Genomic DNA, 14,570 nt, shown 5'->3' on the forward strand with positions numbered 1-14,570 from the left:
TGAGTCTGCCAGTCCACTTCACCTTAAACATTCTGCTCCATAGCTACATTTCAGAGTTGTATAAACATATTTTTTTCTGTCTTCTTAACACTGCTGTATAACATTGCACTCCAGATATAACATTTACCAAATCTTTTGCTCAGCTCCATCTCATTTCTTCTATATGTTAGTTACTGCTTCATCCTCACAAGTGTTCTCTTTCCCATAGAAATCCCCCCCCCCCCCCCCTGTTTATTTATTTTGTAAAGCTTGTGTTCAATATCATTAAACTTCCCAGACACAGAAAGGATTTTACTTGTTCTGTCTCTTGTCCATCTAAGAACTGGAGTTCCCTTCTTGCTTATTTTACCATCTTTGTCTTTACTATATTAATCTTCATTCCATACACCTTGCCCCTTATTGCAACACCCTTCAGTATTTGCTGTAGATCCTCTTAAGAGTCCACTGGCACAGTCTGATCATTCACATAACATGTTTGGTAACATTGAGTATCCTTGCCCTACAACCCATCAAATGCTCATCTCTTCACTCTGTCACTTTCTGCTTTGTGTACTTCTCCTTTATTAATCTTCTATATTTCCACTCTGTATCAACAACTTTTAAAGTTCTCAGCAGCATACTCATGTTGACTCTCTCAAAAGCCTTCTCCCAGTCGATAAAACGAATATGCATCACCTTGTTCATTCCTGTCATTCTTTAGCCAGTCACCCCCAGACAACCTATAGCATTATCGTGTTCCTTTACTTTTTTGAACCTGAGCTAGTCTTCACCAGTATTTTCTTCAGTTTTCTTTTCAATACTCCATAGTATGTATCTTGTTACAGCTTTTGTAATATGACTGAAAAACTAATTGTCGTGTAGTATTTACATTCTTTTGAGTTGTACGTTTAGGTAAAGGTACTCGAATGTTCTTGAGTAGATCTTTGAGGCCAAATTCGTATGTCATAAATTCTGTTTACTACCTCATTCAATCTGGCTGTTGAATCTGGACCTAATACTTTCAGTACCTCAGACGGTATTCTATCATAGCCCAGTGATTTCTTTTCCTGGAGCTCTTGAATTCCCTTCTCCAATTCCATTTTCAGTATCTGAGGACATTAGTCTTGCTCATTCTTGTTCCCCTTCATCTTCAGAACCAGTCAGTCTCACCCAACTCTACACTGTATAACTCTTTCACATAGTCCATCCACATTTTCTTCTCCTCTTCTGTACATAACGTCATCTTCAAAGTTTCATCTAACATTTCGTGTTTGTTTATTTTCCTTACTTCTCTTCATGTAAAGGATTTCAGTGTTCTATACGTTTCGTCCTGTTTTCCTTTGTTTTCTTATCTTTATATTTCCTCACATTGTTTCTTCACTGAATTCTCTGTAGCCTGGTCAGTTAACTTTGTTGTTCATTGTTCAGTGTTCTGTACAGTTTCTTTCTTTCTTCCAAATATTAGTTTTTCCACTTCCTATATCCATAAATTTTACCCCACATACATCATGTTTTCCACTCTTTCTTATTTCTTTTTCTTTTTATGTCTCCAATTTCTGTACCTAATGCTTCCAACATTGCATTTCTAATGGTATTCCACTCTTCAGTGAGTTCTGTGCTTCTCCTTACATGTTCCAATTTATTTTCCATGTAGTGAATGTACTGTTTCTTGAAGTCCCCAGTCTTCAGTTCCCCAACATTCCATTTTCTTATGTGTTGTACTCTGCTTACTGAACTTTAATCTTGTCCTAGTATCTCCTATGAGTCAGTTATGATCCGAGTTGGCATCTGCACATGGAAAGGATTTTGCCATCTTAATGTTGGTTTTGAATCCCTCGTTGATTATAAAAGAGCCTGTTTTATACACAGTCAGAGCTTTCCATGTGTGTAGTCTCTGCTTATGGTGCTTAAACCAAGTATTATCAATTATTTTTTATCATATAGATAAGAAAAATCCATCTGTGTGTGTGTGTGTGTGTGTGTGTGTGTGTGTGTGTGTGTGTGTGTGTTTTTGAGCGCGCGCAAATAAATTCAGTTGCAAAAATAGAATTTTTCGTATCTTTTCATCCACTTCATCTTTTCTTGCATCTGATGTTGGCATTAAACATGAATAATCAATGTAGCCACAGAGTTGCTCTTCAGCTTCACTGCTAACCCTCTGCCACTCACTGGAATAACCCTCACTACGTTTTTGTACAGATGTTTCCTGTATACAACCTTGTCCTCATTTTCCTTCATTTCTGATCCTTTGTAATAATTCAGTATTGCTACAGCCTACAAATAACTCAGAAGTTTAAGAATAATAAAAATGATGAAGAACAAAATGTCTTTAGGGACTGATGAAGTATCTGATTCAGTCATAATAAATTGTGCCAATTTCACATCAGAACCACTCTCCACATCAGAAGTATTTTTATCATTATCAGAAAGGAGTGTTTCCACATAGTTTAAAATTTTCAAAAATAAAACCAGTGTATAAAAAGTGTGAGAAGGAGTGTTTTCCCAAAGATTAAAAATTTCAGAAATAAAACTATTGTATAAAAAGGGAAGTATATGTGAAATGGGAGACTATAGACCAGTAGCTTTATCAGTATTTTCAAAAGTAGTAGAGGCAGTCAAGAAACACAGGATTACAAATTTCCTTGAAAAATTCTCTCTCTTGTGTCTAAACCAACATGGTCTTCACAAAGACTTGGGTACAGAATCAGTTCACTGATAATATTGAATGGGATTAGACAAACAGCAGTACAATAGGAATAAACTTGGACTTAACAAAGGATTTTGAATAGTGTCCAACATGATATCTTGCTAGACAAATTGGAGGCTCCTGGTACACAAGGAAGTGCAAAAAAATAGTTTCAGTCTTATTTCCATAACAGGAGACAGGTAGCAGAAATTACCTCAGCCAACATTAAAAACTAAAGTGTTGGTTATAGATCAGAGTTGCAGACCATACCAATAGAGGCACCACAGGGAAGTATTCTAAGACCTCTCTTATTTCTTATTATATAATTGACATCAAGATTCCAATCAATGATACTCACATAACCCGGTTTGCTGGTGGTACAAATGTTGTTTAACTGATATATACCAGATATTGGCAAAATCTGCAACTAGAGTTTTGGAATATTTACATAATTGGTTTGAAATGAACAAGTTAACTATAAATATTCCAGAAACTAATTATAAGCATTACAGGAAAACAAAGTCAGATAGAATACAAAATGAAGAAGTGGTAGCTGTTACAAAATTTTTAGGTGTCCGTAGACTGGAAAGAGTCCCTCCTCTGCATCACTAACAAGTTAAGTTCTGCCTGCCGTGCATTAAGTGTAATTAGTATTGTGTGTAGTAGACAGTGTAGCAGAATTGTTTGCTTTTCTTATATTCATTCTGTTATTATCTATGGCCTCACTTCCTTGGGCCATAACAAGACAAGTATAGAAACCATCTTCACACTACAAAAATAAGCTGTTAAGCCTAATAACCAACAGGTCAAGGCTAACACAATCCAAGCACATATTTGAACAACTAAATATTCTACCCTTACCATGCCTTTATATATGAACAATGTAATTAATAAAAAAGGTACACTGACAGTTTCAAAACTGGCTGAGATATGCCTTCATACAATACAGGAATGTATTCATATAAAAGTAGTAAACAAGGCTTTAGCACGAAAACAAACAAACATTCAAGGTATTCAGTTGTATAACAAACTTCCGACACAGATAAAAGAAATTTTAAAAAATTGTTTTCATTTAAGGAAGCAATATTCAAATTTTTAATGACCAGCTGCTATTACAGTGTAAATGAATACCTGCAATAACCTAGTAGCAAGTAACTATATTCGTACATTATATGCTGCAGTCAGTGTCAATACTGTCTTCAGTCGAGTGTTTACTATGATCTGAATGAATATTTTGAACAAATGCCTTATGATTATTATGTATTTGTATATAAATTCAACTAAGTATTGCATATATAAATACTACTAAGTATTGCATATAAAATATCTTTTTCATTCATTTGCATAATTAATCAAAGATGTGTGTCTAGTTTTGGATGTAATATTGTGTATTTTACTATGCACCATTGTATTGCATGAGATACTGTACTTCCTGTGTGTGTGTGTGTGTGTGTGTGTGTGTGTGTGTGTGTGTGTTTGTTTGTTTGTTTGTTTGTTTGTTTGTTTGTTTATTATGCTATGTATTTTCTGACAAAATCCTTACAGCGTACATTGTCTCTGGACAAATAAACCACCACCACCACCACCACCTCCTCCTCCTCCTCCTCCTCCTCCTCCTCCTCCTCCTCTCCGGACATAAATTCTCCTCCTCCTTCCAACTGCCCCTTGCTTAACCCTAAAAGAATGATATTACATCCCTCCATTTCTTTCTTCATGTATTCTAATTTTGCTTCCTTATTATTTGTTTCCATATTCCATGCAGCAGTCCTCAATAGAGATGTTTCTCCATTTCCTCTTTTTCTCTTGATTTAATTCAGTGCACAGTTATTCCAGTTACGTGCCCACCCAGATATCCAGTTGTGTGGACCTATGCCAGCATATTTCTTCTCAGGAACAACCGTAGTTGAGAGCACAGTTCAATGGGACCAGGGATACCATATGGGTTTTTAGTGCAGTAATTTCCCCTTGCATTCTTTATGCTATGCCAATATCCTTGCCAGGCTTATCCACCTTTACAAGCGATTTCCCACTCCAAGATAGAGAGAGTGCCCCACTCACGCATCGAAGGAGGCTGTTGGCACTTGGCAAAAGGGATCTCCTTATCTAAAGAGACATTCGGTCCCTGCTTCATTAATTGCTTGTGAGACAAACTTTGCCCCTTCTCTACCACATGGAGGTGATGTGCATGTATGTACGTATTTGCGTTTTGTATTTTTAGCTCTGAAGAAGAGCATTATTGAAAGCTCAGCAATGTTTTCAGTCTTGTTTATGTGACAGTCGACTGCTCAGTGACTCAGCTGTACAATCTCATCATTCAGTCAGTTGTATAACAGCCAAGACTTTTCAGTAGTCTGTTACTAACCTACTTGAGATACAGGAAATTTCCATGAATTGTAGCAGTTGATTGAATGGTGGCAGCTTAATGGCAGTTTGTTAGCTTGTTATTTGCGTAGTCTAGAATGATGCTCTCTTAATACCCCTCTAATGTAGAACATGTCAAATATGCACAATGATCTACCTTTGAAATTTCATTATGAAAATCTATAAAAAACTGCAGAGCCAAAATTGTTTAAGACTGCCTGTAACATACAGTTTCTAATTCAGTTGTTATCAATACTTAGTTTTTTTGAGTCGCAGTTATCCTGGTTAATACACAGCTGTATGCAGCATGTTACTTCTAAGTACAATGATGATAAAAAGAAAACAAGGCATCAATAATTGTAACATAATTTTCACTTATAAATCTTTATATAGGTTTGTATGTTGTAAATTAGATTGTGATGCTCCCTTTATCAAAAAGAATAACTTTTACCATTGTATCATTGCAAGGCAGAACATTGCTTATATACAACAACAACAGAAATATACAAATATTGTAACATATTGCTTGCTGCTAGTACTGCTAGTATTTTGGCCAGGGAAATGATTTTCATGTGCAAAGAATGTTGTGGTTTCCATAATCAAATGGTCAACTGATAGATGGAATTTGGAATGTGTATGCCTTCCTAGAATCACAGGTGTGACTAACTTAAAATTTTACTTTTCCAGAGATGCACAACTTTAGTACAGTCTATTATGCTCCCCAACTTTACAGAATATTATCAGTGTGAAACTTACTAACAGACGGGTTTGTAATTTATAATGTAAGGGTCCAAAATTAACATACTTTTGTTTTAAAAAGTACATTGTTAAAGTGATGCATTAAGTGTGTAACTAATTACTACCATTTGAGTAGCACATCATCATATTGATTGAATGGTTGTCATACCACATTGTTCTATATTGCAACAGTTTCTCTTTTTAGTCAAGTCTAAGGATAATCCCAGTCCAGATTGTTCAGCTGGTACACTGTGCCTACTGTACTATGCAGATGGCAGTTTTAGTTTTCAAAGCCTGTAAGTGCTTCACAGAAAAACATTATTGTAGCCGCAACCAAAATTTCTGTAGGCGTGGTAATATATGTGCACATTATTTTGTTTTTTCAACATGTGCACAAGTAGAAAAACAAAAACCTACTTACCCCCTTCTTTTTGGGAATATATATCACCTTGGAATTTACTGCAAGTTAATATATCTGTTTTTGTATAGGTGTCAAGGGCCGCCTCCCCTCCTGTCAACCCCCCCCCCCCCTCCCCCAGTGAAACGTGGATCTTGCCACTGGTAGGAAGGCCTTCATGCCTCAGTGATACAGATAGCTGTACCGTAGGTGCAACCACAATTGAGGGATATCTGTTGAGAGGCCAGACAAATGTGTGGTTCCTGAAGAGGGGCAGCACCCTTCTCAGAAGTTGCAGGGGCAAAACAGTCTTTATGGTTGACTGATCTGGCCTTATGTTATCAACCAAAACAGCCGTTCTGTGCCAATGATGCGAACGGCTGAAAGCATAAGGAAACTACAGTTGTAATTTTTCCCGAAGGCATGCAGCTCTATTGCATGGTTAAATGTTGATGAAATCCTCTTGTGTAAAATATTATGGAGCTAAAATATTACTCTATTTGGATCTGTGGGTGGGGACTACTCAGGAGGATGTCGTTATCAGGCGAAACAAAACTGATGTCCTACAAATTGGAGTGTGGAATGGTAGATCCCTTTATTGGACAGGGAGGCTACTTTAAAAAGAGAAATGGATAGATTAAAGTGAGATATAGTGGGAGTTAGTGAAGTTTGGTGGCAGGAGGAAGAGAACTTCTGGTCAGATGAATAGAGGTTTATAAATACAAAATCGAATAGGGGTAATGTAGGAGTACATTTAATAATAAATTAAAAAAAAATAGGAGCATGGATAACCTACTACAAACAGCATACTGGACACATTATTGTAGCCAAGATAGACAAGAAGCCGACACCCACTACTGTAGTACAAGTTTATATGCCAACTAGCTCAGCAGATGAGGAGGAGATTGAGGAAATGTATAATGAGATAAAATAAATTATTCAGATAGTTAAGGGAGTCAAAAATTTAATAGTCATGAGTGACTGGAATTCAATAGTAGGAAAAGGTAGAGAAGGAAAAGTACTAAGTAAATATTGATGGGGGGGAGGGGGAAGGGGAAGGAATGAAAGAGGAAGCAGTCTGGTAGAATTCTGCACAGGGCATAATTTAATCATAGCTAACACTTGGTTTAAGAAGGGTGTATATGTGAAAGAGACCTGAAGGTACCAAGAGGTTTGATATTGATTTATATAGTGGTAAGACAGAGACTTAGGAATCAGATTTTAAATTGTAAGACATTTCCAGGGCAGATGTGGTCTTGGGCCACAATTTATTGATTAGGAACTGCAGATTAAAACTGAAGAACCTACAGAAAGGTAGGAATTTAAGGAGATAGGACCTGGACAAACTGAAAGAACCAGAGGTTGTAGAGTTTTTCAGAGGGAGCATTAGGCAATGATTGACTAGAACAGGGGAAAGAAATGCAGTAGATGAAAGAGTTAGGCAGCAGAGGATCAATAAGGTAAAAAGCCAAGGCCTACTGGAAATCCTTGGATATCACAGGAGATAATGAATTTAATTGATGAAAGCAGTAAATATAAAAATGTGGTAAATGAAGCAGGTGAAAGTGAATACAAACGTCTATGAGAAAAGAGAAGCAGCTGTTTAAATAGCAAGAGCTCAGATGAAAAACCAGTCCTAAGCAAAGAAGAGAAACCTGAAAGTTTGGAGGTGTATATAGAGGTTCCATTCAAAGGACACTAACTTTAAAGGAATATTATAGAAAGGGGAGAGAACGTAGATGAACATGAGATGGGAGAGATGATATTGCAAGAAGTATTTGACAGAGCACACTGAAAGACGTTAGTTGAACCAAGGCCCTCAAAGTAGGTGACATTCCATCAGACTTCAAAAAGAATATAATCATTCCATTTCCAAAGAAATCTGGTGCTGATAGTTTTGAAAATTACTGAACTATTAGCTTAATAAGTCACAGTTGCAAATAATAACACAAACTCTTTACAGAAGAATTGAGAAACTGGTAGAAGCCAACTTCGGGGAAGATCAGTTTGGGCTCCAGAGAAATGTAGAACATGTGAGGCAATACTGACCCCACAACTTCTCTTAGAAGATAGGTTAAGGAAAGGCAAACCTACATTTGTAGTATTTGTAGACTTAGAGAAAGCTTTTGATAATGTTGACTGGAATGATTTCTTTAAAATTCTGAAGATATGAAGGATAAAATACATGGAGCGAAAGGCTATTTGCAATTTGTAAAGAAACCAGATGGCAGTTACAAGAGTCAAGGGGCATGAAAGGAAAGCAGTGATTGAGAAGGGAGTGAGACACAGTTGTAGCCTGTCCCTGACATTATTCAGTCTGTATATTGAGCAAAAACTAATGGAAATAGAAGAAAAATTTGGAGTAGGAATTAAAGTCTAGGGAGAAGAAATAAGAACTTTGAGATTTGCTGATTACATTGTAATTCTGTCAGAGATAGCAAAGGACTTGGAAGAGCAGTTGAATGGAATGGACAATGTCTTGAAAGGAGGATATAAGATAAACATCAACAAAAGCAAAACAAAGATAATGGACTGTAGTCAGTTTAAATCAGATGATGCTGTGGGAATTAGAAAAGGAGACATTTAAAGTAGTAGATGAGTTTTGCTATTTGGGCAGCTAAATAACTGATGATGGTTGAAGTAGAGAGGACATAAAGTGTAGACTGGCAGTCAAGAAAAGCATTTCTGAAGAAGAGAAATTTAACATCGAGTATAGATTCAAGTGTCAGGAAGCCCCTTCTGAAAGTGTTTGTATGGAGTGTAACCATGTGTGGAAGTGAAACATGATGATAACTTGTTTCGACAAGAAGAGAATAGAAGCTTCTGAAATGTGGTTCTACAGAAGAATACTGAAGATTAGATGGGTAGATCATGTAACTAATGAGGAGGTACTGAAAAGAATTGGGGAGAAGAGAAATTTGTGGCACAACTTGACTAATAGGAGGGATAGGTTCGTAGGACACATTCTGGGGCATCAAGGGATCACCAATTTAGTATTGGATGGAAGTGTGTGTGTGTGTGTGTGTGTGTGTGTGTGTGTGTGTGTGTGTGTGGGAGGGGGGGGGGGGGAGATAATCATAGAGGGAGACCAAGAGATGAATACAGTAAGCAGATTCAGAAGGATGTAGGTTGTGGTAGTTACCCAGAGATGAAGAGGCTCCCACAGGATAGAGTAGAATGGAGAGCTGCATCAAATCAGTCTTCAGGCTGAATGCCACCACAATAACTTGGTTGTCAAGGTTTTGAACTGATAATCAATCCCTTATACATTGTAATTATTTATAAGAGCAGAAATGTGTTCACTGAATACTCTTGTGCCCAATTGGCGTGTATTTAGATTAATGTGAAAATACTGCTTGCTTTCCCTCCCTCAGTTCCATTCTGGTGCATGTTTTATTTTTTTTTGTTATGACTTCCTGAAAACCTTTTTTTGCTAGCGTATACTCTGCATAGTCTTATTGTATTTGCAATTGTACAGTTATTTATCTTTTTCCAGCTGTCAGTATGGAACCACACGTGAAGTCCTTACATTTGACTCTGGCTTACCAGTTTTCTCCTACACAGTTCGGAGCATTGAGAACTTTGGTAGAAAGCCTAAATCCTTGTGCTCCTGGCAATTGGGAAGTACGCCTGTACTCCAGGGACCCTCGGTTGTCTTCGAAACAGGTATTGACTAGTGGATTAATTTAACTCTTTCCTGGCATTGTTGCAAGGTGTATGTGTAAAGTGATTTTCATTAGAGCATTGAGAGTATTTTTTTAATATTAATAAATTCAGCCAATTTCCTTGAGCATAGTGAAGTACATATTGCATTCCAACTTTGGCATATTTTGTTTATTTATTTATTTTCGTTTAGTAATGTATCAGTGTGGAATACTGATGCCCAGTTGTCCAGATGAGTGCTTTATTTAATCTAAAATCACAACATGTTTCAGAAAGACATGATCCCATTATCAGGTTCTTAAAAGTTAATGTGTTCTCTGAGAATATTCATTGCCACAAGTATCTGCAAACATTATACCATGACAAATTTGTTTACTTGGTGATTATTTGCAGCATGTGTGTAAATATTTGTTTCATAAATTGAAGTGCCTTTTTCTTGCTACACTGTATATTTTTTTACAATCCAGTTGCATTTTGCCTTTAACAGTAAGTAGATTTAATCTGGCATAATAGATTTCTGTTTTTATATGCAGTACTTGTAGATTAGGAAACAGTTCACATTGTAATTGTTACTGTCATGATTTATTATTTACAATTGTTCATTTTTCCAGCTGAAATATGCATTCGTCATCATTTGAACAAATCGCTCCACATTTGCAGAGCATCTCAGAAAACATAATTACAACCCAACCTCTTGAGAATAATCAAAATAAACAGTAAAAGAATCATATAAAATCACAAGAAAATTATTATATACAATAAACCAAATCTGAAAAGAAAACCCTTTTAAATGACCAAGAATATGTGAAAGACAATTTACTATTTACATTGGTAGGTAAAATAGTAGAATAACATGCCAACAGATGATTATCAGAATGTTATATAACTACTTTCCCCTCACTCTTCCATAATGCCCTCCAAATAACTTCTAAAAGAAAAATGCCATCTTCCAAACACCTAGATCTCTTTATCCACTGTCTGACAGCCATTAGATCCACATTCAGATTTCTGCGACCTCTTCTATGACTAGCCACAATCCCATCCTGCCAAATGTCCTAACTTCATCTACATCTACATGATTACTCTGCTGTTCACAACAAAGTGCCTGGCGTAGGGTTCATTGAACCACCTTGAAGCTGTCTCTCTACCATTCTGTTCTCAAACGGCACACAGGAAAAACTAGCACTTAAGTTTTTCTGTGCGAGTCCTGATTTCTCTTATTTCATCATTATGGTCCTTTCTCCTTATGTAGGTGGGTGCAAACAGAATGTTCTTGCAATTGGAGGAGAAAACAGGTGATTGAAATTTCATACGAGTCTATCGCAACAAAAAACGCATATGTTTTAATGATTGCCATACCAATTCATGTATCATGTCTGTAGCAATATTATCCTATTTCGCGATAGTACAAAGCAAGCTGCCCTTCTTTGAACTTTTTCAATGTCATCCGCCCACCCACCTGATGCGGATCCCACACCGCACAACAATACTCCAGAATAGGGCGGACAAGTGCGGTGAAAGCAACCTCTTTAGTAGAGCTGTTGCACCTTCTAAGTGTTCTGCTGATGAGTCACAGTCTTTGATTTGCTCTACCCACAACATTATCTATGTGATAGCTCCAATTTAGGTTATTTGCAATTGTAATCACTACGTATTTAGTTGAATTTACAACCTTAAGATTTGTGTGACTTACTGTGTAATCGAAATTTAGTGGATTTCTTTTAGTTCTCATGTGAATAACTTCAGACTTTTGTTTATTCAGGGTCAATTGCCACTTTTCGCACCATACAGGTATCTTATCTAAATCATTTTGCAAATTCGTTTTGATCATCTGATGACTTCACAAGGGTAAATGATAGCATCATCTGCAAACAATCTAACAGGGCAACTCAGATAGTCTCCTGTGTCCTTAATATAGATGAGGAACAGTGGAGGGGCTATAACACTTCCTTGGGGAACACTGGATATTACTTCTGTTTTACTCAATGATTTTCCGTCTGTTTCTACGAACTGTGAGCTTTCTGAGAGGAAATCTTGAATCCAGTCGCACAACTGAGGTGATTTCCATAGGCAAGCAGTTTGGTTAGAAGACACTTGTGAAGAATGGTGTCAAAAGCCTTCTGGAAATTTAAAAATATGGAATCAATTTGACATCCCCTGTCGATAGCACTCGTTACTTGATGATGAGTATATAGAGCTAGTTGTGTTTAACAAGAACGATGTTTTCTGAATCTGTGCTGGCTGTGTGTCAATAAATCATTTTCTTCGAGGTACTTTGTATTGTTCAAACACATTAAATGTTTCAAAACTCTACTGCAAATCAACGTTAGTGATATGGGGCTGTAATTCAGTGTATTACTCCTACTTTCCTTTTTGGGTATTGGTGTGACCTTAGCAATTTTCCAGTCTTTAGGTATGGAACTTTCTGTGAGCGAGCAGTTATATGTAATTACTAAATATGGAGCTATTGTATCAGCATACTCTGAAAGGAACATGACTGGTATACAATCTGGACCAGAGGCCTTGCCTTTATTAAGTGATTTAAGCAGCTCTGCTACATGGATGATATCTACTTCTGTGTTTCTCATCTTGGCAAAGGTTCTTGATTGGAATTCACTAATATTTACCTCATCGTCTTTGGTGCAGGATTTTCGGAAAACCGTGTGTAATAACGCTGCTTTAGTGGCGCTGTCATCAGTGACTTCACCGTTGTTATTGCGCAGTGAAGGTATTGATTGTGTCTTCTCACTTGTTTGCTTTATGTGTGACCAGAATCTCTTTGGGTTTTCTGCCAGATTCCAAGGCAGAGTTTTGATGTGGAAATTATTAAAAGCATCTCTCATTGAAGTATGCGCTATATTTCAAACTTCTGCAAAACTTTGTCAATCTTGGGGATTTTGCATTCTTTTAAATTTGGCATGCTTTTTTTGTTGCTTCTGCAACTTCGATCTGACCCATTTTGTGTACCATGGAGGTTCAGTACCATCACTTATTAATTTATGTGGTGTATATTTCTCAATTGCTGTCAATACTATCTCTTTGCAATCATTCCACATCTTCTCTACACTTTTGTGATTAGATCGGAAGGAGTGGGGACTGTCTCTTAAAAAGGCATTAAGAGCATTTTTATCAGCTTTTTTAAAAAGATGTGCTTTGCATTTCTTTTTGATGATTGTAGGTGTTACAGTATTCAGCCTAGCAACAACTGCCTCATGGTCGCTAATTCCTGTAGTCTTCATGATACTCCCCATTTGTCCAGGATTATCTGTTGCTAAGAGATCAAATATGCTTTCGCAACCATTTACGCTTTGAGTGGGTTCATGAACTAACTGTTCAAAATAATTTTCTGAGAAAGCATTCAATACAAATTCGGCTGATGTTTTATGCCTGCTGCCGGCTTTCAACGTATAATTTTTCCAGCATATCGAGGGTAGATTGAAGTCGCCACCGACTACAGTTGTGTGAGTGGGTTACCTGTTTGAAATGAGACTCAAGTTTTCTTTGAACTGTTCAGCAACTATATCTTCAGAGTCGAGGGTTGATAAAACAGTCCAATTAATAGTTTAGTTTGATTGTTATGTATAACCTCTACCCACACTATTTCGCAGGAACTATCTACTTCAATTTCGTTGCAAGGTAAACTACTTCTGACAGCAATATATACTCCACCACTAACTGTATTTAATCTATCCTGTTGTTTCTCTGACTTTCAACTTTTGTGTCAGCTTGCTGGTTCCGACTGTGGTAGAACTTCCTCTGGTTGGATTGAAAAGTTTAATTTTGCCGGTACTTGATATAATGGCCTTGGACCTTTTGATTATCCTGGTTGTTGTAGTTATTTCTTGCTTCACAATTTCCAAAGATACTTCAATTTTTCTCATATTCAGCCAATATTTTTTTAACTGGTACTCTTTGGCCTTCCAGTTATTCAGTTTATTCTCGTTCATGTTCTTCAACTTACTTGCATCATATCTGTAGCTTTTGATTTTTGATTCCATCTGAACTTTCTACTTTGGTTTCCCAGTCAGTTCTCCAGCAGGTTCCGACCGCATTAACCCCAGTTCTTCTTTTACTGTTAATGCTATACTACAGGTGATCTGTTTCATTTCTTCAATTGTTATATTTGGAAAGTTGCAAGGGCCACTTTAATGTCCTTCATCAGTGAAGCCATTTTTTTCTGTGGACAGTTTTCAAAGTCAGAAGCCCCTGTTTCCTACTTTAGATGACACATGTACCAGAATTTTGTCTTTAATTACTTTTTGTCTTTGGGTCAATTTGCTGGGCATTTTATCAATGACTTCTTGTTCATACCACATTATTCATCAGGTTCAAATTGTTCCATGACTGCAGTGTTGCTGGTGCCAAAGGAGATTGTTTTACTTCTGTTTCACAGGTTCTATGAATTTCTTTACGTTTCATTCCTTTTGATAAACAGTCTCTTATCAGTTAGTTGTAGTTCTCTTATCTTCAAGTGTGTGTATTCTTGCTTCCAGAGGTGGTAAATGTGCTCTTGGTATCCACATTTTTGTGTTTCCAGCAAATAGTATCATTTCACAGCTTTGTGATTCTCTGACTTACAAGGAACCCCTTTAGTGCAAGGTCACAAAATGCCAATGATGTTTATGGCATTTGACACCCCGTATATTGTCTACCGTGCAACCAAAATATTGGCTGCTAATGGCAACAAGGAGCAGGACTGGAGGTATCGTACGGTGAGCTTAGCATGAGTCTAGGTAGTGCAGCTGA

At 37.0% G+C, this 14,570-nt stretch overlaps 1 protein-coding gene across 3 annotated transcripts in view; it reads left to right on the plus strand.

Moving 5' to 3' along the window:
- LOC126480714 (protein UBASH3A homolog) overlaps window positions 1-14,570 on the plus strand; it is a 275,438-nt gene that overhangs the window by 68,287 nt on the left and 192,581 nt on the right. For all 3 annotated transcript variants that reach the window (XM_050103971.1, XM_050103980.1, XM_050103989.1), the window contains one exon: window positions 9,658-9,827. In XM_050103971.1, coding sequence (XP_049959928.1) covers window positions 9,658-9,827 — 170 coding nt within the window. The remainder of the gene's footprint in view (window positions 1-9,657; window positions 9,828-14,570) is intronic.

Source organism: Schistocerca serialis, chromosome 1 (assembly GCF_023864345.2).
Source record: "Schistocerca serialis cubense isolate TAMUIC-IGC-003099 chromosome 1, iqSchSeri2.2, whole genome shotgun sequence".
NCBI lineage: Eukaryota > Metazoa > Arthropoda > Insecta > Orthoptera > Acrididae > Schistocerca > Schistocerca serialis.